General features: G+C 42.2%; 1 protein-coding gene across 5 annotated transcripts in view; it reads left to right on the top strand.

Annotated features, from left to right (window-relative positions):
- The window catches only part of CTDP1 (CTD phosphatase subunit 1), a 190,083-nt gene extending 169,817 nt beyond the window's left edge, over window positions 1-20,266 (top strand). For all 5 annotated transcript variants that reach the window (XR_010598794.1, XM_065585114.1, XM_065585113.1 and 2 more), the window contains one exon: window positions 19,235-20,266. Coding sequence is in view for 4 of the 5 variants with exons in the window: in XM_065585114.1 (XP_065441186.1) it covers window positions 19,235-19,376 (142 nt within the window). In the remaining variant the exon portion in view is untranslated. The remainder of the gene's footprint in view (window positions 1-19,234) is intronic.
- Window positions 20,267-21,331: the final 1,065 nt, after the last annotated feature.

Genomic DNA, 21,331 nt, shown 5'->3' with positions numbered 1-21,331 from the left:
ATAATCCTTCTTGTATTTCCCTTTTTTCTTTAGTTTTTCAGGCAAGAGCAATTTAACATTATATTTTCTGTGACTGTGATGCTTTCTTATCAATGATCATCTGCAATTTAGCAGGGAACAACGCTGATACAGCAATATCCTCTGACGTGAATTTTACATCTGGATGTAATCTGACATATGGATCTAAAAACCACTAGTTTCTTCCTCACTTTTGTTTTTGCTGTATTGAGATTTACTTTGAAGGTTTTCCCCTAGGTCTTTCAAATTACTTTTACACTTCCAGATTGCTCCCTTGATTATCTTAGAGAGGTGGTAAAGTTATAATTAAAGTTTGGCAAAGTATAGAAACTGCAAAGCACTGCCATGCATATAATTTTGAGGCGGTATGGAAAATTTCTGTTTGTGAGGTGGAATGGGGACTTAAATTTTTGTTCTAACATAAGCGCCACTAATTAACTGGAGAGGATTCAACTTCTCATTTTTCTGGTTGACAAAGAATAGGAATGTTGCAGTATTTAAGATTTATTTTTTTAAACATTAGTTTTGTGGTGCAGCAAAAGCATTATCTTTAACTCCTGTCAGAGTTCTTAATCTGAAGGTATGTCTACACTACGAAATTGGGTCGAATTTATAGAAGCCGGTTTTATAGAAATCGTTTTTATACAGTCGATTGTGTCTGTCCCCACATAAAATGCTCTAAGTGCATTAAGTCGGCAGACCGCATCCACAGTACCGAGGCTGGCGTCGACTTCCGGAGCATTGCAGTGTGGGTAGCTATCCCACAGTTCCCGCAGTCTCTGCCACCCATTGGAATTCTGGGTTGAGATCCCAATGCCTGATGATGCAAAAACAGTGTCGCGTGGAGTTCTGGGTACTCCATCAGAGCAAGGCAGACAATCAATTTGCGCCTTTTTACCTGGGTTACCTGTGCAGACAACGTACCACGGCAAGCATGGAGCCCGCTCAGCTCAGCTCACCGTCACCATATGTCTTCTGGGTGCCGGCAGACGTGGTACTGCATTGCTACACAGCAGCAGCTAATTGCCTTTTGGCAGTAGACGGTGCAGTATGTCTGGTAGCCGTCATCGGCTATCTGGGTGCTGGCAGACATGGGGCTGCATTGCTATACAGCAGCAGCTCCTTGCCTTTTGGCAGTAGATGGTGTATTACGATTGGTATCCATCATCGTCGTACTCCTCAGTGAGTTCAGTCAGAGGCACCTGGGCAGACATGTTTTGTCTCCTGGAGATTCAGTCCTGCCAGCAGTCCTATTGTACCGTCTTGACGATTATGGCTAGCAGTCGTAATGCAGCATTTTCTGCCAAGCACCCAGAAGATGCCGATGGCTATCGGTCATGCTGCACCGTCTGCTGCCAGCCTAAGATGTAAAAGATAGATGGACCAGATTTGTTCTGTTTTCATTTGCTTCCCCCTCCCTCCGTGAAATCAACGGCCTGCTAAACCCAGGGTTTTGAGTTCAGTCTTGGGGGGGGGGGGACATTCTGTGTGACAATTGTTTGTGTTTCTCCCTGATGCACAGCAACCTTTGTTGATTTTAATTCCCTGTAAGCCATGTCGTCACTTGCCCCTCCCTCCCTCCATCAGACAATAGTTTCGCACCTTTTTTCAGTCCAGATGCCATAGCACTGGGATCATGGAGCCCGCTCAGATCACCGCAGCAATTATGAGCACTATGAACACTACGCGCATTGTCCTGGAGTATATGCAGAGCCAGAATATGTCAAAGCAAAATCAGGCGAGGAGGCGATTGCAGCGTGGCGACGAGAGTGATGAAGAAATTGACATGGACATAGACCTCTCACTAAGTACGGACCCCAGCAATGTGCAAATCATGGTGTTACTGGGGAAGGTTCATGCCGTGGAACACCGATTCTGGGCCCAGGAAACAAGCACAGACTGGTGGGACTGCATTGTGTTGCAGGTGTGGGACGATTCCCAGTGGCTGCAAAACTTTCGCATGCGTAAGGGCACTTTCATGGAACTTTGTGACTTGCTTTCCCCTGCCCTGAAGCGCCAGAATACCAGGATGAGAGCAGCCCTCATAGTTCAGAAGCGAGTGGCGATAGCCCTGTGGAAGCTTGCAGCGCCAGACAGCTACCGGTCAGTTGGGAATCAATTTGGAATGGGCAAATCTACTGTGGGCGCTCCTGTGATCCAAGTAGCCAACGCAATCAAAGACCTGCTGATATCAAGGGTAGTGACTCTGGGAAACGTGCAGGTCATAGTGGATGGCTTTGCTGCAATGGGATTCCCAAACTGTGGTGGGGCGATAGACGGAACCCATATCCCTATCTTGTCACCAGAGCACCAACCCACCGAGTACATAAACCACAAGGGGTACTTTTCAATGCTGCTGCAAGCCCTGGTGGATCACAAGGGACGTTTCACTAACATCAACGTGGGATGGCCGGGAAAGGTACATGATGCTCGCGTCTTCAGGAACTCTGGTCTGTTTCAAAAGCTGGAGGAAGGGACTTTCTTCCAGGACCAGAAAATAACCGTTGGGGATGTTGAAATGCCTATAGTTATCCTTGGGGACCCAGCCTACCCCTTAATGCCATGGCTCATGAAGCCATACACAGGCAGCCTGGACAGTAGTCAGGACCTGTTCAACTATAGGCTGACCAAGTGCAGAATGGTGGTAGAATGTGCATTTGGACGTTTAAAAGCGCGCTGGCGCAGTTTCCTGACTCGGATAGACCTCAGCGAAACCAATATTCCAATTGTTATTGCTGCTTGCTGTGCACTCCACAATATCTGTGAGAGTAAGGGGGAGACGTTTATGGCGGGGTGGGAGGTTGAGGCAAATCGCCTGGCCGCTGATTATGCGCAGCCAGACACCAGGGCGGTTAGAAGAGTACAGCAGGGCGCGTTGCGCATCAGAGAAGCTTTGAAACCCAGTTTTGTGATTGGCCAGGCTACGGTGTGAAACTTCTGTTTGTTTCTCCTTGATGAACTCTTTCCCCCCACCCCCCCGTTCACTCTGCTTCCCTGTAAGCTAAGCACCCTCCCCCCCCCCCTTCGAGCACTGCTTGCAGAGGCAATAAAGTCATTGTTACTTCACATTTATGCATTCTTTATTAATTCATCACACAACTAGGGGGATAACTGCCAAGGTAGCCCAGGAGGGGTGGGGGAGGAGGGACGCACCGGGTGGGGTGGGGTGGGGGAGGAGGGAAGGACAAGGACACACTGCAGTTTAAAACTTTAAAACTTTAACTCTTATTGAAGGCCAGCCTTCTGATGCTTGGGCAATCATCTGGGGTGGAGTGGCTGGGTGGCCGGAGGCCCCCCCACCGCATTCTTGGGCGTCTGGGTGAGGAGGCTATGGAACTTGGGGAGAAGGGCTGTTGGTTACACAGGGGCTGTAGCGGCAGTCTCTGCTCCTGCTGCCTTTCCTGCAGCTCAACCATACGCTGGAGCATATTACTCTTGCCTTCTGTCAGCAAGCTGACGCCACCTATCCTCTTCAGCCCGCCACTTGCTCTCTTCAGCCTGCGATTCAGCCCGCCACCTCTCCTCTTGTTCATATTGTGTTTTTCTGCACTCTGACATTGACAGCCTCCACGCATTCTGCTGTGCTCTGTCAGTGTGGGAGGACATCTGGAGCTCCGAGAACATACCATCCCGAGTCCGCCGTTTTCTCCTTCTAATCTTCACTAGCCTCTGCGAAGGAGAAACATTTGCAGCTGGTGGAGGAGAAGGGGGAGAGGTGGTTAAAAGACACATTGTAGAGAACAATGGGTACACTCTTTCACGTTACATTTTGCTGTTCACATTACACAGCACATGTGCTTTCATTACAAGGTCGCATTTTCCTCTTATATTGAGGGCCTGCCGGTTTAGTGTGAGAGATCACTCACGCAGTGCCAGGCAACAGAATTCGGCTTGCAGGCAGCCATGGTAAGCCACAGTCTTTTGGCTTTTTTAACCTTCATAACATGTGGGAATGGTTTCAAACAGCAGCGCCCTCATTTCCCATACCAAGCACCCGTTGGGTTGGCCACTTAAAATGGGTTTGCAATGTAAAAGGAGGGGCTGTGATTTCCGGGTTAACATGCAGCACAAACCCAACTACCCCCCTACACACCCAATTCTCTGGGATGATCACTTCACCCCTCCCCCCACTGTGTGGCTAACAGCTGGGAACATTTCTGTTCAGCCGAGCAGGAACGGGCACCTCTGAATGTCCCCTTAATAAAATCACCCCATTTCAACCAGGTGACCGTGAATGATATCACTCTCCTGAGGATAACAAAGAGAGATAAGGAATGGATGTTGTCTGCATGCCAGCAAGCACCGGGACCATACGCTGCCATGCTTTGTTATGCAATGATTTCAGAGTATGTGCTACTGGCCTGGTGTGGTAAAGTTTCCTACCATGGTGGATGGGATAAGGCAGCCCTCCCCAGAAACCTTTTGTAAAGGCTTTGGAAATACATCAAGGAGAGCTTTCTGGAGATGTCCCTGGAGGATTTGCGCTCCATCCCCATACACGTTAACAGACTTTTCCAGTAGCGGTACTGGCCGCGATTGCCAGGGCAAATTAATCATTAAACACGCTTGCTTTTAAACCATGTATAATATTTACAAAAGTACACTCACCAGAGGTCCCTTGTTTGCCCTCAGGGTCTGGGAGCATGCCTTGGGTGAGTTCGGGGGCTACTGGTTCCAGTTCCAGGGTGATAAACATATCCTGGCTGTTGGGGAAACCGGTTTCTCCGCTTCCTTGCTGTGAGCTATCTTCACTGTCTTAATCATCATCTTCCTCGTCCCCCAAACCCGCTTCCGTGTTGCGTGATTCTCCATTGATGGAGTCAAAGCACAGGGTTGGGGTAGTGGTGGCTGCACCCCCTAGCATGGCATGCAGCTCCGCGTAGAAGCGGCATGTTTGCGACTCTGCCCTGGACCTTCCATTTGCCTCTCTGGCTTTGTGGTAGGCTTGCCTTAGCTCCTTAATTTTCACGCAGCACTGCTGTGCATCCCTGTTATGGCCTCTGTCCTTCATGGCCTTGGAGACTTTTTCTAATATTTTGCCATTTCGTTTACTGAAACGGAGTTCAACTAGCACTGATTCGTCTCCCCATATGGCGAGCAGATCCCGTACCTCCCGTTCGGTCCATGCTGGAGCTCTTTTGCGATCCTGGGACTCCATCATGGTTACCTGTGCTGATGAGCTCTGTGTAGTCACCTGTGCTCTCCACGCTTGGCAAACAGGAAATGAAATTCAAAAGTTCGCGGGGCTTTTCCTGTCTACTTGGTCAGTGCATCTGAGTTGAGAGTGCTGTCCAGAGCGGTCACAATGAAGCACTGTGGGATAGCTCCCGGAGGCCAATAACGTCGAATTCCGTCCACGCTACCCCAAATCCGACCCGGAAAGGCCAATTTCAGCGCTAATCCCCTCGTCGGAGGTGGAGTAAAGAAACCAGTTTAAAGGGCCCTTTAAGTCGAAAAAAGGGCTTCGTCTTGTGGACGTGTCCAGGCTTAATTCGATTTAACGCTGCTAAATTCGACCTAAACTCGTAGTGTAGACCAGGCCTGAGTCAATGTTTTTATTTGAATCAGTGTGAAATTTATTTTCTAATTTGAATGAACACATGTGTGACACTGTTCAGTTTATGTATGGTGCATGAAAGTGGCCGTGCATAGCCAGGTAGTCATGGTGGTAAAACTGGATTCAATAATGAATTAAATAACAAGCTGTGATTGATTGCAAGATTGCATTACTCATTGTTCGCAAGCACTCTGGAAAATTATAGACTTGGCATGTTAGAGAAATAGAAGTAATAACTGTTTGCCTCTATATTCAGATGAGGCTTTTGGCATTGTTTTAAAGCCACTCAATGGACATGAAGTAGCATATGCATTCTGCATACTGGGATGGGATGGTTGAGCAAAAATAGAGCTTTCCAATCTATCAGAGATCAGAATATTTCTGAAATAAAAAAATTAGAAACGTGAGCTTTCAGAAAAGGAGTATTGGCTTGACTTCACATTCCTAACTGTGACAGATTGAATCTACATCAAATATGATCAGCATTAGTCTGTTGAGTAGAATTAATTTGAGGGAATTGTACAAAAACATGAACCTTTCTCTGTGAAGGCTAGGTGCAGCTGATTTCTCCAGCCAGACACTTCATTTTCAAAAGCCGCGGTCTTTTTGCTAGAACAAAGAGCAGGCTGCTGTTGAGTGTGGGAGACTAGCTTAGAAATAAGATGATGTGGTGGTGGTGGTACATAACAGTCTGTGCACATGTGTGTACACATTCGAAAGGACACTAAGGTTGCAGGAGAAGAGGAAGTCCCATCCTCCCTCTGAGCCTCAACTCCCCCTACACCCAGAGGTGGGGCTCAGAGGGTGGGGGTTCAAGTGGGGGAGTCCAGTGAGGGGTGGTCTGGGTGCAGGGGTGGGGGTCCAGATGCAGGGTAGATAGGGCTCAGCAGGGTTGAGGGTCCAGGTGCAGCAGGGCAGCTTGTCAGTGGTGTCTGGGTGCAGGGCATGAGACTCAGCAGGGTGGGGGTTCAGATGGGGGGGCACTCTGGGTGTAGGGGGAGTTGAGGCTCAGCGGGGGTCTGGGTATGGGCGGGGTCCAGATGCACAGGGGTTGGGTAGACGGGGGAGCAGCTCCCTGTACTGTGACCCCATCCCCTATGGCTGAGGAATGATGGGGGTAAGGTGATTGCGCAGCTGGGTGTGTGTGCAACTGGAGGAGATTTCTGGGGGTGGGTCTGAGCCAGCCCTATCCGCTTCTTGCAGGAGAAGAGGAAGTCCCATCCTCCCTCAACCCCAGCCAAATAGGACTAGCACCTGAGCCCTGTGCAGGGTAGGGGCCACCGGCCAGGACAGATGCTTTTTTTACCTGCACTGCTGGGGAAGGGCACGTGACTGCTTTTGCGGCTTCCATTTGCTTCTCTGTCAGAAAGTCATTTTTGTGCAGAGAAGTAAAGAAATCTGTAGGGGACATAAATTCTGCACACGCACAGTGGTGCAGAATTCCCCCATGAATAATCTGTGGAGGAAAAGGTGCTTGGGGGAGAACTGGATATACAGCTGAAAAGCACTGGAGAATGGCAAAGTATCATTTTCCAGTTTCACATATGTCGAACTCTCCGCCATGCATCTTTTTATTAAATCCACGAATTTGTTGTTTAGCCAGTTAGTGGCCCCTATTTCTAATCTCCATAGCTACCATAGTCAAATGCATTTTAAGATAAATTATATATCCAATCATTAGTATCCCTGATCAATTTTCTCTCTCAGAATGCACTCAGTATTTAAATGATAGGAGCAAAACCCACTGAGAGATTACAGCAGAGCTGAATTCTTAACATTATTTGCAGATCTAGACCTTAACATTGAAGTCTTACACTATTTTAGTTTTTCGTAGAGGAAGCTGGTTCTATTTGTTTTAGTTCATTGATTTGCTATTATTATGTATACTTGCAGACTTGAAATTATAAGATGGTGTAAGTAAAGATAAAATAAGCAAATTTAAAGATTGTACATTACATTTTAAATGTGTACATTATATTACATTTGAATCTCCAGTGTAAATACGATTAGAAATAAGCACAGGACATTATTCTTTGTCATCTGACAATCGGGAAGTGCTCTTTCACACATGTTAGTTTGAGTGGTGAAATTCCCAAACCAAAAGGTTTAAGATAAAGTTAAAGTATGAGATTCGGGTCTGTATCTCGTAGAGGTGCTGCACAGAACTTGCAGCCCCAGGGGAGGAAGTGAGGCTATGGTGGCTTTAAGCCCCCTTCGCTCACCTCTGATTGTGGGCTGCTCCAGGGGCTGGAGAGAACCCTGTCGCGAAACTTCAACAGCCCTGAGTACTTGTCCAAGTTATGGCAGTGTCTCTAGTGAATATCCATAGTCCTATGCTCTGCAGTCCTGCTCCCAGCATGCACTCTATTCCAAAATTTGAAAGAGATTCCCTCAGAGTGTCTTTTGCAGTTCTGGGGGAATCTTCAGCCAAATGTGGGGCTTTTCTACCTGCTTAAAAGGACTAAAGCAAGGGTGAGGCTCTCCTCCACGTTCACAGGCATGTGTCAGTGGTGTGACTGCATATTAACTTTCAAGGACATTAGACGGAGGGCAAAAAGTTGGAAACCCAGGAAGTATAGAGGTACGGTTGCACTACCATTGCTCCATAATTACTAGGTTAGTAATTCTCTCTTTTAAGAGAGAACAAGAGGAAGACTATAAAACACATTAGGCTATGCTAATACACAGAGGCTTGCCTATACTATGGAAATCATATATTGCTAAAAATGGGTAGTAGCGGTGAGTGCAGCAGAACTAGTGCTAGAAACTGTTTAGCTGCAAGTATAGACGAGGACAGAGCATGTTTGGTGTCTTCTAAAACCATGCTCTGCCTTTGTCTACACTTGCACCTAAGTTTGTGTTCAGCACTGGTTCAACTGCATCAGTAGCCGACACCTGTTAACAGGTAATATTTGTGGAGCAGATATGGTTAGAGAGAGAATTTTGTTCAAATAAGGAATGCCAGTTGTAGTTTTTAAAGGAGGGATTAGCAGGTTGGTTGCCATGTATTTTTTGTCTGAATATTATCTTGTGCCATTTAAGGACATTAGTTCAAATAAAAACAGCTTGCTCAGCACAGGAGCAGATGTGTGCACAGATAAAGTGAATAGATCTTTGTGTGTATTTGTATAAAATAGGATTGAGAGATTACATGCCCAAATGCATCCCTGCATTTCCATTATGAAAATGTCAGATGAACAATGTGGAGTTCAGTGTATTGGAAAGGAATATCTAATTTTGTGTTGTTTTTTTTACAAAGTAATACCAAGTCTTTATATTGTGGTCTAAACCAACCATTCTTGCATTTTCCTTTTAAAGGAGTATTGTCCACTTCAAAATGGTATGTTGTAAACACTTCATTAACGTTAATATCATTGATTATTGCAAAAAATAAATAAAAAGCAGCAGTTAGTAACAAGTAAAAACTTTTCTAAAATTTTACTACTAATCAGTGGTGGTAGAAATATAAGTAGAATTTTAAAGATGTAATTTACTTTGTTATGGCTCTGCTCTTTGCTTACTTCTAAGTTCTTAGTGTTGAAATGTTGACTTTTCAGAGATGACAGATAAATATTTAATTGTTTAGAAATAACTATTTACACAGAGTTTATTTTTTTAATTCTGGAAACACTTATGTTGGTTGTAGGCACAAAAGCATATGTTTGCAAAATGGAAAGTTGGGCCAAATTTATGGACTATCCCTGTAAATGCAATGCATTAATTTATGAACTTTGCTTACATCTTCTGTTTTTATGAACCAGAGAAACAACTTATTAAAGTAACTTAATTGCTGACTGAAAATGCTTAGTTCAAATTAGTTATATTTCATAGAGTTTTTTTAATGTTAAAGCAGTGCACACGTCTAAGATTTCTTAATTTCAAAGCAAGCATATTGGCTGTAACCATTTTAAGTGTAGCTATCTGAGAGAGTTAATTTCCTCACATTTGGCTGTCCTGCTACTTAAAAACAGATACACAATCAGTCAATTAAAATTAGTGTGTTTCTACCAGGACTTTTTCCCTAAAATTCATTAAAATTAAAAACATGCAGAACAGTAAGAGACTTAATAGCAAAGATCTAACTGCAGGATTAGTTTTTGGGATGCTTGATAATATATAGGGTTGGAAGGATTCAATTTTTATCGGAAAGTGTCAGTAAACATTGATTTAACCTTGCCATACACAAGCCGATGAAAAATAGTTCCATTGATGATGATTGAAAGTTACAGATGGGCAAAATAAGAAAAATGCTGCTTGAGAATCTATTAGAGTTTGATTTAAGGATATTTACTTTGCATATTTTGACACGTGATATTGATAATTTAACTTTTTGAATCTCAATCTCTAGTGTCATTAAATAGTATTGTCTGACACACCCCCGCCCCATAATTATACACAACTGAAATTTCTAATTGGTACAAAGAAAATTAAAATTCTTAAAACACATCATTTTGTGCAAATGTGAAACTTTAAATTGATAAGTTGAAATAACTGTTTAAAAATAAACATCAGTATTATTAATTGATATTTATTAAAATAAATCAAATTCTGCCAGGCCTAGTAGTATACAATAAATATTCTCTGTGTGTTTTTCTTGAATATTGTTCTCCAGTCCTGTAGGAATTGTTAGTTGAGCTTATGAGAAAAAATGTGACAAGTTCAGAGTTTTTTCTTTTTATTAAATGGTACCGTGCCTTTGTTGACATTGTTGTAGATTATCAGCTAAAATTGCATTAAATATACATGAAAGGTTGTGTCATTTATCTTATGTCAAGAAAATATAATTGAAAACTTCAGCATATCTGGTTGGTAGCTAATTATGTAATCTGTCCTTTTTTCAAAAAATAAATAAATAAATAAATAAAAACCTAAACTAATACCCAGTACATGTACAGCCAACATCCCTTTCAAGCTTCTGTGCTTCATTAGTTTTAATCCAATTAGCCAAGTGTTGAGCTGTGAGGGACTTGTACTATGATACAAAATAATGTTTTTTCTAGTTTGCTGAGCTGGCATGAATTAGAACAGATAGGGATTGTAGGGTAAATGTTACTACATAAGGACTGGGCTACCTAAGTGAGTTGTTTTCACATGGCTTGTTTACATGCTTCAGTCCACACCAGAGGGGTGTACATTTTATTCCTAGTTAGTGTTCACTAACTGGCCTATCTGAGTCCTGCTCATGCATGCTTAGTGTTCCCTAATGAGTAGTGAGCATTAACATAGAACTGTTTGAAGGAAGGCTACATTAATGTGCACTAAGGAATTTTTAGTGCACGCCAGCAGGGTCCATACAGGATAATTAGCACAGGACACACTAATGCAGACTTAGTTCTTTAGTCTGCACCACAGGGATGTAAGTTTGTGTCTACAAGCCTTCAGTCATTTTCCTAGTGAACTGGGTATCATATTACAAAGCTTACCATTGCTATTCTCTCTTTTGTGCACAGATTCCATTTGAAGGCCATAGACTGTGTGGGCATGGAGATTGAGGTGGCCCTTCCAGATTAGAATTCAGAATCATGATTGGGGCAGTGTGGGGAATCTTGCACTGCTGTTGCCTGTGCTGTACCTGTACAGAGATGTACTGTATGGAGGATATCAGTCCAGTGCCTTTCAAAAATATTAAGAGCTGAGCCTGTGACTCTGTTACATGGCAGTGAGAGGCAGAGAAGCCTCGGACTCTCACATATGGGAGCTCCATGCCAGACAAACTAATCCGGTGACAGAAAGGGCTGCTATAAATGTGCTTTGTTGCCTACGGTCTGGACCTTTGTAACCCATGAAGGGGCAGTGAACTCATGCAAATTAATTTCTCCCTATCAAGCCTTTAAATTGCCCTTTCAAGACCTCACAGAGACTACTGGAGTTCTGATGTTGCAGTAATTCCTATGGAGCTGCCACGGAGGGCAGTGTTCTCTTTAGAGCTAAAGGACTTGGTCATTTTCCCTCCATTTCCTGGTTGCCTAGGGGTGTATTGGATGAGTGGGGAGACCTGCAGCCCAGCTGCCAACTCCACTTCAGAGCTGTCAGCCTATTGTTCTGTTTGGGCTTGTGGAGCTCCTTACAAGATTTCTGTGGCTGCTGGTCAACAATAGATACCTGCCCTTGCCTTTGGAATTGGGGGCAGGCTCTGCACATATGCTGGGTCTCCTCCGTGTCATTCACAGAGACTTGAAGGTATAGTCAGATTCCACCCACCTGAACAAAGTTTAGTTGACCCTAGCTGCTACATGTTCTGTCTCCCATGTGATGACTGTTCAAGCTCCGTTCTCGTAGATGGGAAAAGAACTGCCTTCCTCCGAATTCGAAAAAGATGTATTGCCGCCCCCAAAGTCTTCAGTGTCATCATAGACTACGTGCTTGACCACACCTTGAGCAAATGCATTTTAGGCATATGTCTTGAGGATAAGAACCTCACTGTTGTTGATTTTGCAGACAAGTAGTGCTAGTTATCAAATAAATGGAATAGCTTAAAGTCCTGGAAAAATCAGCGGCAAAAGTCAGCCTGAAAATTAATTGGGGTAAAACCAAAATTTTTCTGAGCAGCAATTTCAAACACACAGCAGGCTCTAGCTTCTTAGCAGGTGACCACCCAGTCAAGATTGTTGGTGCACTTACCACAGCTCTATGACTGATCAAATTCTCTCTGAATGCCACTCATTTTAAGTCCACACCTCAAAAGCAGTCAGTAAGGAGGTGCCAAGAACATCTTTGGCAAACTAACACCCTGATAAATAGGTGAAGCTGAGGATATATTGGTGGTCAGTATTTGGACCTATGGGACTGAAATATAGCCTCTCACTGTCAAGATTGAAAAGAAGTTGGACGCGATTTAGACGAAGCATCTCTGATTGAAAACATCAATTCACATCAAATGACAAGGTCCGTTTTCTAACTAAATAGGTCCCACTCTCAAAGGTGCTATGGTTATCTGCTCCGAATGCCTACCAACTTCCTTGTGAGAACCATCTTTGACTTTGACTGAGTGAAAGCAGGATGGAAAAGACCCCCTCTCTCCCCCCCTCCCCCCAAGATCTAAAAACACAATGGTTGGACAGCATCAACAGAGACCAGGCATACTATCCTGTAACGCGCCAGGTTTGGCTCAGGGCAGAACATTGTGGAGGCATATAACATATTCAGTGGCCTCTAAACTGTCCAAGAGACAGCATGAGAAGTAACCATAGCCATTATACAGCTGACCCTAAAGAGGATTCCCTTCAGATTCCAGTTCCACAGCTGCAGAACCATTCTGAAGCACAGAACTTCTGTTTTGCCTCTAAATATGAACAAGAACAAGACTGAGTTTGTCATAGTTATGTTTGCATTAACATAACCTAAAAAACTTTTGTCCTTAAACAAGAGTGTGACATACCTGGGTTATAGTCCAGACTAATAAGTAGCTGTGTCACCCCTATCCTGTAACCTGGGGTGCCCTTTACAATGCCTTGCTGCTGTAGCCTCTGACCTGGACTGTTCACAAACAGCCTCCAGCGTGTAAATCATATGTTTGTGTCCTGCAGCCAGCCAGCCACACCTTGGCTCTTACCAGTCTCGGTTATGCTGCAGGGTAATCCCAACACACCCCCAGTCCCGGATCTTCCCCCAGAAATGTATGTTCTGTAGTTCCCAGCCCTCTTCTGGACAGTACAAATGTATTAAGTCCAATTATTCCTTTAGGGGAACAATATGCCAGCTCATTATTTTAAATAGTTATCCAGACACTTCATCTTACACACACTGGATTAGATAAAACAAGTTTATTAACTACAAGGAGAGAGATTTTATGTGAGTACAAGTAATGAGGCATAAACAGAAATGGTTACAAAAAAAATAAGGATAAAATGCTTACTGGTGCCTAATTTAACAAACTATATGAGATTCAAAGCACAATTTTCTCACCACATGGTTTCAGCAGTCTTACTGACCAAACTCTTTGTCAGTACCCCTCCCCCAGAGTCCAACAGCTGCTTCATTTGTCTTTTCAGATGCCGAGAATGCCATAGGCAGGGAAAGCGAAAGAGTGGTGTCTTGGGGTGTTTGCCCCTGCTTTTTATAGTTTCAGTCCCCATCTTGAAAAATATTTCCAGCTGGCAGCAAGGTGACAGGCAGTCTGTTTGGAAGGAAAAGTCTTGGTGTTTCTTTGCTAAAGATGTAGATTTTTTTTGCTTCTTCCCCCCTTTCCTGCCAACAAATGGCCACTTAGCAGGTAATGGTCCATCAGCCTTGTTGACACCTGACTTAGGCATCAGCTCGCCCTTTGTTGCTGAGGAACCAGTTTGGCCACTCCCCAGACTCATCTAGAAAACATACTTTTAGTCATGATTTTAGTTCATGTTTATAACTTCACATATGCTGCTAACTGCATTCTTCCATATTATTGATCAGCAAATTGAATTTTTAAATGATACCTCCCAAGGCATAAGTTGTAAAAACATGATTACAGTAGTGCATAGGGTATGAACACTGGGGTATATTCTGTCACAAAAAGAATAAACTGAGTGAAAATCTGGGAGTGATTTCTGGAAGAGAAGGGGTTTCTGTACAAATCTCCCATTGTAATCCACCAAATGTCCTGCTCATTTAGGGGATTTAAGCATGATGATGTTATGGGTACATTGTTGAGGTATGAGTCAAGAATTTTGACTCTGGTATGAAGCCAAAAATGAGTCCTAATTTCAGACGCTCAGATTACAAGATTCCTGTTGAAGGCTAAATCCATTTAGTCTGTGGAGTCTTGTGTGATCCACACAGAGAGCAGCTGTATTTTTATTTTTTTTAAATGAAACTATATATAAATATATAACCACGTTTTAGAAGTTACTGGGGGGGACGGGGAGAGAAGTAAATTTGTGCAGTTTTAGAAATTTTATTTTTATTGAAACTCACTCTTGTGTCAATATTTGGAGTTTAAAGGAAAAATTCAGCAATCACTTAATCTTAGCTAAGTAAATATTTATTGAAGATTACTTTAAAAAATGTGTTCAAGATGATTTTTGGCTGTCAGTGTTTGTTTTCTTATTTGATGCTTCCATGTTGTTTAACAGTAAACAGAAGTTACCTTTAAAAGGCAAGGCAAACTAATTCTATTCCCTGTATGCATAAGGCTGATGCATTCTCTTTATCATTAAGAGAAAATAAAAACCCTTCCATTTAAAGTGTAATGCAGTATAGACTAGAAACTGGAAATAACGAGGAGTGGATATGAATTCATGAGGAAAATATACATTTCAGACTGCTTGTTAACGGATTATTTTATGCCATCATGGTAATGTGCTGCTGTTCTCTTAGGATTATAAATGATTCAAGTAATGTTATATCTATTGTCTAAATTTACAAATATAAAATACAATATTTTATTGATGCCCCCTTTCCTCTACCCATACTAGCTCTGGCTTGATTTCATAATCCTAATTTAAAATCTTTTGAATGGCTGTAAAGGTATTGTTTATAGAGCACAAATTGTCAAAGGTGTTTGTCTTAATGAGAACAAACATATTCTCAACGGATTTCCCTACATTGCAGCAGAAGACTGATAGTTGGCTTGGAGGTTTCTTTTCAGCGAGTTAGGAAGTTTTTGAATCTAAATTAATCTGAGTGGAGCTGTCATTCTATCTTTCTTCATCAGAATAAGAACTGACAGGATATATTGCATTTAATCTTCCACATTTCCAAGGGCTCCGTTCAGTACAACTGAGTGGGGGAAAGAAATATGCCAGCAGTGTCCCTTAAAGCATCATGAAAATTAATTTGTAGAATGGAATTCTGTGTCAAAAAGAACAGCTAATTCTACAAGTCATTTTGCTCAACTAATAGGTATCTTTAATGACCAAAAGAGAGCTGTATCTCCAAAGGCTGAACAATCAGCATGAAGTGAGCAAGCAAAACTCTGCCTGCACATGTTTTTACAGTTTTTAATGGGAATGTTCAAAGAGATCTATTGGGCAGTTTTAATCACAGTGCTTCTCATCTTACTTGTATGCTAATATACGCTGTGTAGAGGTGATTAATACATCTGAGAAATCCTTTTTTTATTGTACGTGAGTCTGTATCTGGAGTACTGCGATACCCTCCTTCCTCCCCCGCCCCCAAAAAGGTCAGGGTTATTTACAAGAATGATGCATTCAGATCAGTCCTGGACAAAGCTTTTCGCCTCATTTCATTTAGTCTTATTTGGAGTTTTGGCCCAAAATTGAACCTCAAAACTCAGCATGCCTCCATGTGCCACTATCACCACCATGCCCCATTCCCCAAAAGAAGAAGTCTAGCTTCCTAGTGAGGTAACAGGCAGTGATGCACCAGCAGTGTTTCTGGGGAAAGGTGTTTTGGTCCTACTGGTATAAGATCAAGGCACAAATAAGGTAACCCACTCCACTTCCCTCAATATTTTTATTTTGGGATTTGAGGTGAGCCTATCTTGTCGGCCTCCTTGAAAAAAGGTAAGGAAGAGGAGTTAAAAGATTACCAACATCTCTCATATACAGGCCCCATCATATCAAAGGATCTGGATTTCAGAGAACTTCTGAAGCGTCTTTCCGAAGAAGAATACATTGAATTGCTCAAAAAAATACTAATTTCATTGCTCTGGATCTCTGACAGGCTTACAAGCTCATATGTTCATATCCCGATCTGTTCATATCTATATGTTTTTGGAATGCACAGTTCACAGTATTGTTTTTCAAAGTGTCCTTGTTGCAGTATACTACATCTCTACACTCTTGAAGGTACGCAGTGGGCACTCTGAATAAATGTCGTTTTTCCTTTTTGCTGATAGGTAAATATTAACTGAACTAGAGTTATTCGCCATTTTATGTGTTGTGGACACATGCACAGGCCAGTATTACCCTACCTAATGGTTAAAGTGGGGGGCTCTTAATTTAAGAGAAACCCTCTGTACATGTTCATCTCTGTCTTGATTATTGATGGGATAGTACACATTACCGTAAGGGATATGGCATCTCAAGGTTCCTTATTAATTATTTCCAATACGTTGAAGCCCAGACCGATTAAAGCACACACAGCTTTATCCTTTGCTGGTGTGGCCATCTGAGGTTAACCTATATGGAATCAAATTCTTTTGCGGCAAAAGAAGCAGACATCAAGGTTTCTCAGAGCCAAATACTTTTGATTATGGATGTATCACAGTTGACTTGTAGGAGCTTTCTTGGTGAGCTTTCACACCCAGGAACATGATTCTTTGAGGAATCTAGGATGCATTTCAACCTCTGATAAAGACTGTGCTTAATTCTTTGGAGATACTCAAAAATTTGATGTGAAGTCTAGCAGTATTAATCCAAACAGACAAAACAAGTAGTTGGCTATTACATGAAAGAGGAACATGGTCAATCCTCTTGTGGGGAAGCACACAAATTTATAAATTGGCCAATATTCAGAAAGACGTCTCTTGACAGCACCATGCCTTGCTAGAAAATATAACTCTCTTGTAGACAGGGAGAATCTCTTGAAGGTAGACCCAGCTGTACTCCGTAAACAAGAAACTGGCAAGGCAGGTTTTTCTTTGGCTCGGGGAAATCAAGGTAGATTACTTCACCACAGGAAAGAGCTACCTGTCTTGTGCACAGAAGAAAAAAAAACCCAGTGTGCATGTTCTCCCTTTGGCCAACAAGTAGAAACAGTTCATGCATGCCTACCTTCTAATGATTGTGTTATAGAAAATACCTCTCGCAAAGCTTAGAAGAGTTTCAGAGTTCAGTGATGCTATTAATGGCCAAAGAATGTGAAGATTCTCCTTCTGCTGCATATAACCATAGCCAGTCCCAAAAGACTTCTAGCCTTGCCAATCCTGAAAATTCAGTTCCAAGGTAGTTCTCTCCATCCCAGACTTGATGGTCTTGCTCAAAAGTACTGCTCCTCCCAACAGGGTGGAAAATGAAAAGTTATAATGGTTTGAGTTGTGCTCTGGTTTTTTGGCTACTCCAGAGGAGTCTACTAAAGGACACTGAAGTGGTGGACTGCTCCTATCTAGTGAATTGTCATTAACAGGCCTTTTCTTTCTCTGTCCAAAGATATTTGCCTCCTGTTTAGTATTCCAGGTTTTATATATAGAATACAAAAACGTCATTTATTATTTTTAAGGTAGCTTTTGTTTGGGGGGATTGGTTGAGTCTTCTCTTTACAGCTATTTGCTCCCTTTGATTCAGTCATGGTTTTGGGTTTGGGTTCTCATGAAGAAGTTAATTTAATTTATCTTACTACTCATGCTATCTCATGCATGTACTGTACATTATATGAGAACTGAGATAAGGAAACTGACCAGGGTTTAATGCAGGGGTGGGCAAACTTTTTGGCCTGAGGGCTGCATCGGGTTTCTGAAATTGTATGGAGGGCCAGTTAGGGGAGGCTGTGCCTCCCCGAACAGCCAGGCGTGGCCCAGCCCCCGCCCCCTATGTGACCCACCCTCCCCCCACTTCTTGCCCCTTGACAGCTCCCCCAGGACTCCTGCCCCATCCAACCCCCCCGTTCCCTGACAGCCCCTCCCGGAACCCCTGCCCCATCCACACCTCTCCCCGTTCCCTGTCCCCTGACTGCCCCCGGAACCCCTACCCCCGTTCAACCCCCCTGTTCCCCACCCTCTGACCTCCCCGACCCCTATCCATACCACTACCCCAAACTCCCCTGCCCTCTATCCAACTCCTCCGCTCCCTGCCCTCTTACCATGCTGCCTGGAGCACCGGTGGCTGGCGGCGCTACAGCTGCGCCACCCAGAGCACCAGAACAGGCAGCTGCGCTGCCTGGCAGGAGCCAGCCACACTACCGCGCAGCACAGAGCACCGGGTCAGGCTGGGCTCTGCAGCCGCGCTGCCCCAGGAGCTCGCCTTTCAAGGTTTCCATAATCTTTCTTTAAGCTATCCCTGAATAAGATTAGGAAAACAGGCCTCTTTCACTTTAAGAACAGAAGTAGAACTGAAGATGCAGGCTTGCAATCCCCTCTCTTCAGAAATTTTAAAGGGGAGGGAATAGGATCATCCTTTTGGGGCTTATTTCTAATTAGTTTAGACTAGAAGTTTACAGGACGTTATCAAATACAATAAAACTGTTGTCGCTAGTGTTCTTCATTGTTTTGTAAGGTCTCCAAGCTTAGTTCAAATTTTTCTCATTTCCAGTTTTTTTGTTTGCTGTTTTTATCTATGACTATTGCTCTGTACTTCCTATGAGGCACAAGCTAATATAGCTGCATTTCATTTATCTTTGCCTCCTCATTAATATTTTTGCTTTTCAGTTTGGATTTCATTTTTACAAAAAGATAGACCCAAAACTTACCTGGAAATTTTGCCTTAGTAATATTTTATTGCTGGTATTTAAATGATAGAGAAAAGACTTTTTTCCTTCATGACTAGGGAAGGAAGGAAATTAAAACAACTTTTTCAGTTGGTCCTTAAACTTTGATTTGTTAGTTGCTCAGAAAGTAGGAATAATAACTTAACAGTAGCTCAGGTTTACAGTATCAAGGTTTACAGTATAGAATAGTGGTTAAAAGACCAAATGTTTGTGATCTAATTCTGTTTGTTAGATAATAGGTGCTTTATCTTTTGTCTAGATCTGATAAAAGCTTCAAAAACCTTAAGCTGACTATTTTCCATTGTTATAGGCAAGTAGATCATCATGTTCATGTATTTTCTCTGTCCACACTTACAGGGGTCACAAGCGCAAACTGGATGAAGATGATGCTGCCAGTGAATCCAGTAAAGAGTCCAGCAACGAGGATGAGGAGGGGAGCAGTTCAGAGGCAGATGAAATGGCAGCAGCACTTGAAGCTGAATTAAATGACTTCATGTGACATTCATATGAGAGGAGATTTGTAACTATGTTTTACTGCTTGTAACAGATCTAATTTCAAATGAGCCCCTTATGTCAGTACTCAAGGTTTTTCCAAAATGTGTGTGTATATTTTGCAAAGCAACACAAGAGGTGACACATTATTTTACAAAATCAGAAGTAGATGTTTTTAAGGTGTTTTACTAAAGGATAATATACTTTTTTAAAAGGAAAAGTATTAAGGGGGACTTGGTGTACTATGCCAAAGAAGTGTTATGAGCTCTGCAGAACCTTCATATACTAGGACAGTAGTACAAAGATTTATGATTTAACATACGGTAACTTTTTTATATATGTCAAGGTATGGTTTGGGGTAACAGGCTTCAAAGGAAAGAAGGCCACAAAGAGGATGGAATTGCTTGAATAATACAGCAGGAACCTGATGATCTGGTCTTACCTTTTTCCGCAATTAAATACTATCAAATATAAAAGAATTTTTAAAATAAAAAAGAACAATTTATATTTGTATAGAAACTGAGAATGTAATATGCAAGCTTTGTGAACTCTGCACTTGACCTACCTGTCACTGGCTTCTAAGAGAATACAAAATGACTGAATTTCATGCTCTTAAGTTACTTTGTGGACTAGCTGGGTTCTTTAGGGAGACAACTTAGATTTTTAACTTTGCTTCTCTGTAACCTGGAATTTTAGCACAGCATACTGTGTGATCCTGTACTGCCATAAGGAGCTTATTCACCCATTTGTGTTGTTCTTGGAAGGAATGCGTGCTGCTTCATTCTAGATAGGGTTTTATTTCTTTGAGAGATCTGATGTAAAGTTTTTGTATATTCTATTTCATATTTGACCCACAAAACAGATTTTCTTTCATTTAATAAAAATCCATTTTGTAAATTCTGTTTTCATTTCATGGATTGCAAAAATCAATGACTATATTTCACCTGCTTCCATCACACAAGAAACTACTCACCTTTGCATTATTCTCTGTGAAAATTGTGAATATCATCTGAAGCAACAGCAAAACTTTAGAGTTTTTTAATAGATACTCAGATGTCCAAGTTTACAGTATGCCCTTATCTGAGCTAACATAGAACAGTTACAAAATAATTTGACCAGAAGATCTGTATTTTGATTATCTAAAAAGAGCATTGTTTTTATTACTCTTTTCAAATATTTTCAGTATTTTTATAAGATGAATAAATACTGTATAAAATGACAAAAGTCGTGGAAAAGATTCAGATATAAATATTTACTGCCATTAAAATATAGAAGGCCCAGGCAAGTTGAATAGTATTTGCAGAGGAGAGAAAGATCTAAAATGCTACCGCTAATTTTTTCTGATGTCAGATGAAACACATTTCTTGCAATGCAAAATTATAGGATTTTTAAAATTCACGGTGGGTCATTGGTGGGAATTGTGTTAGTGTGAAATAACATTATGATTCTTTTATTCATTTTTAGGTCCCCTATGCTATTGGGTTTCAGACTGAGAAGTGTATTGATATTTATCGGCCTAGTAAACCAAACCAGTACTGACTTCTAATGTATAAAAGGCTGGCTTGGGTTTCAGTCTTTAAATTTTTAAATACTGAGTATGTAACTGAACTGATATATTAGGTCATTGTGAAGAGAGAGTTGTGCCAATTAATTATACATGTATTGATTTAGCATCAGCTCCAGAGCACATTGCCAGTTTGTTCTTATGGATTAAGCATCACTGAGATTGCTTAAGAGTTTGCTGTACTGTGGTTGCTGCAGCACAGGACTGAAATCTCCATTACCGTGCATTGTTCTGCCGTGCTTCTACAGCAAAGGTAACTTCACTGAAGGGACTGAAGAGGTAGGAAAGTGGCACTAGAAAAGATCTACTAAGGTCCTAGGGATTACAGTGAATGAGAAGCTGGATATGAGTCAGCAGTGTGCCCTTGTTGCCAAGAAAGCCAACAGCATATTGGGCTA

Source organism: Chrysemys picta, chromosome 2 (genome assembly GCF_011386835.1).
Source record: "Chrysemys picta bellii isolate R12L10 chromosome 2, ASM1138683v2, whole genome shotgun sequence".
Taxonomy (NCBI): domain Eukaryota; kingdom Metazoa; phylum Chordata; order Testudines; family Emydidae; genus Chrysemys; species Chrysemys picta.
The sequence above is the reverse complement of the archived record's forward strand: the minus strand, read 5'-3'. Positions and strand labels throughout refer to the sequence as shown.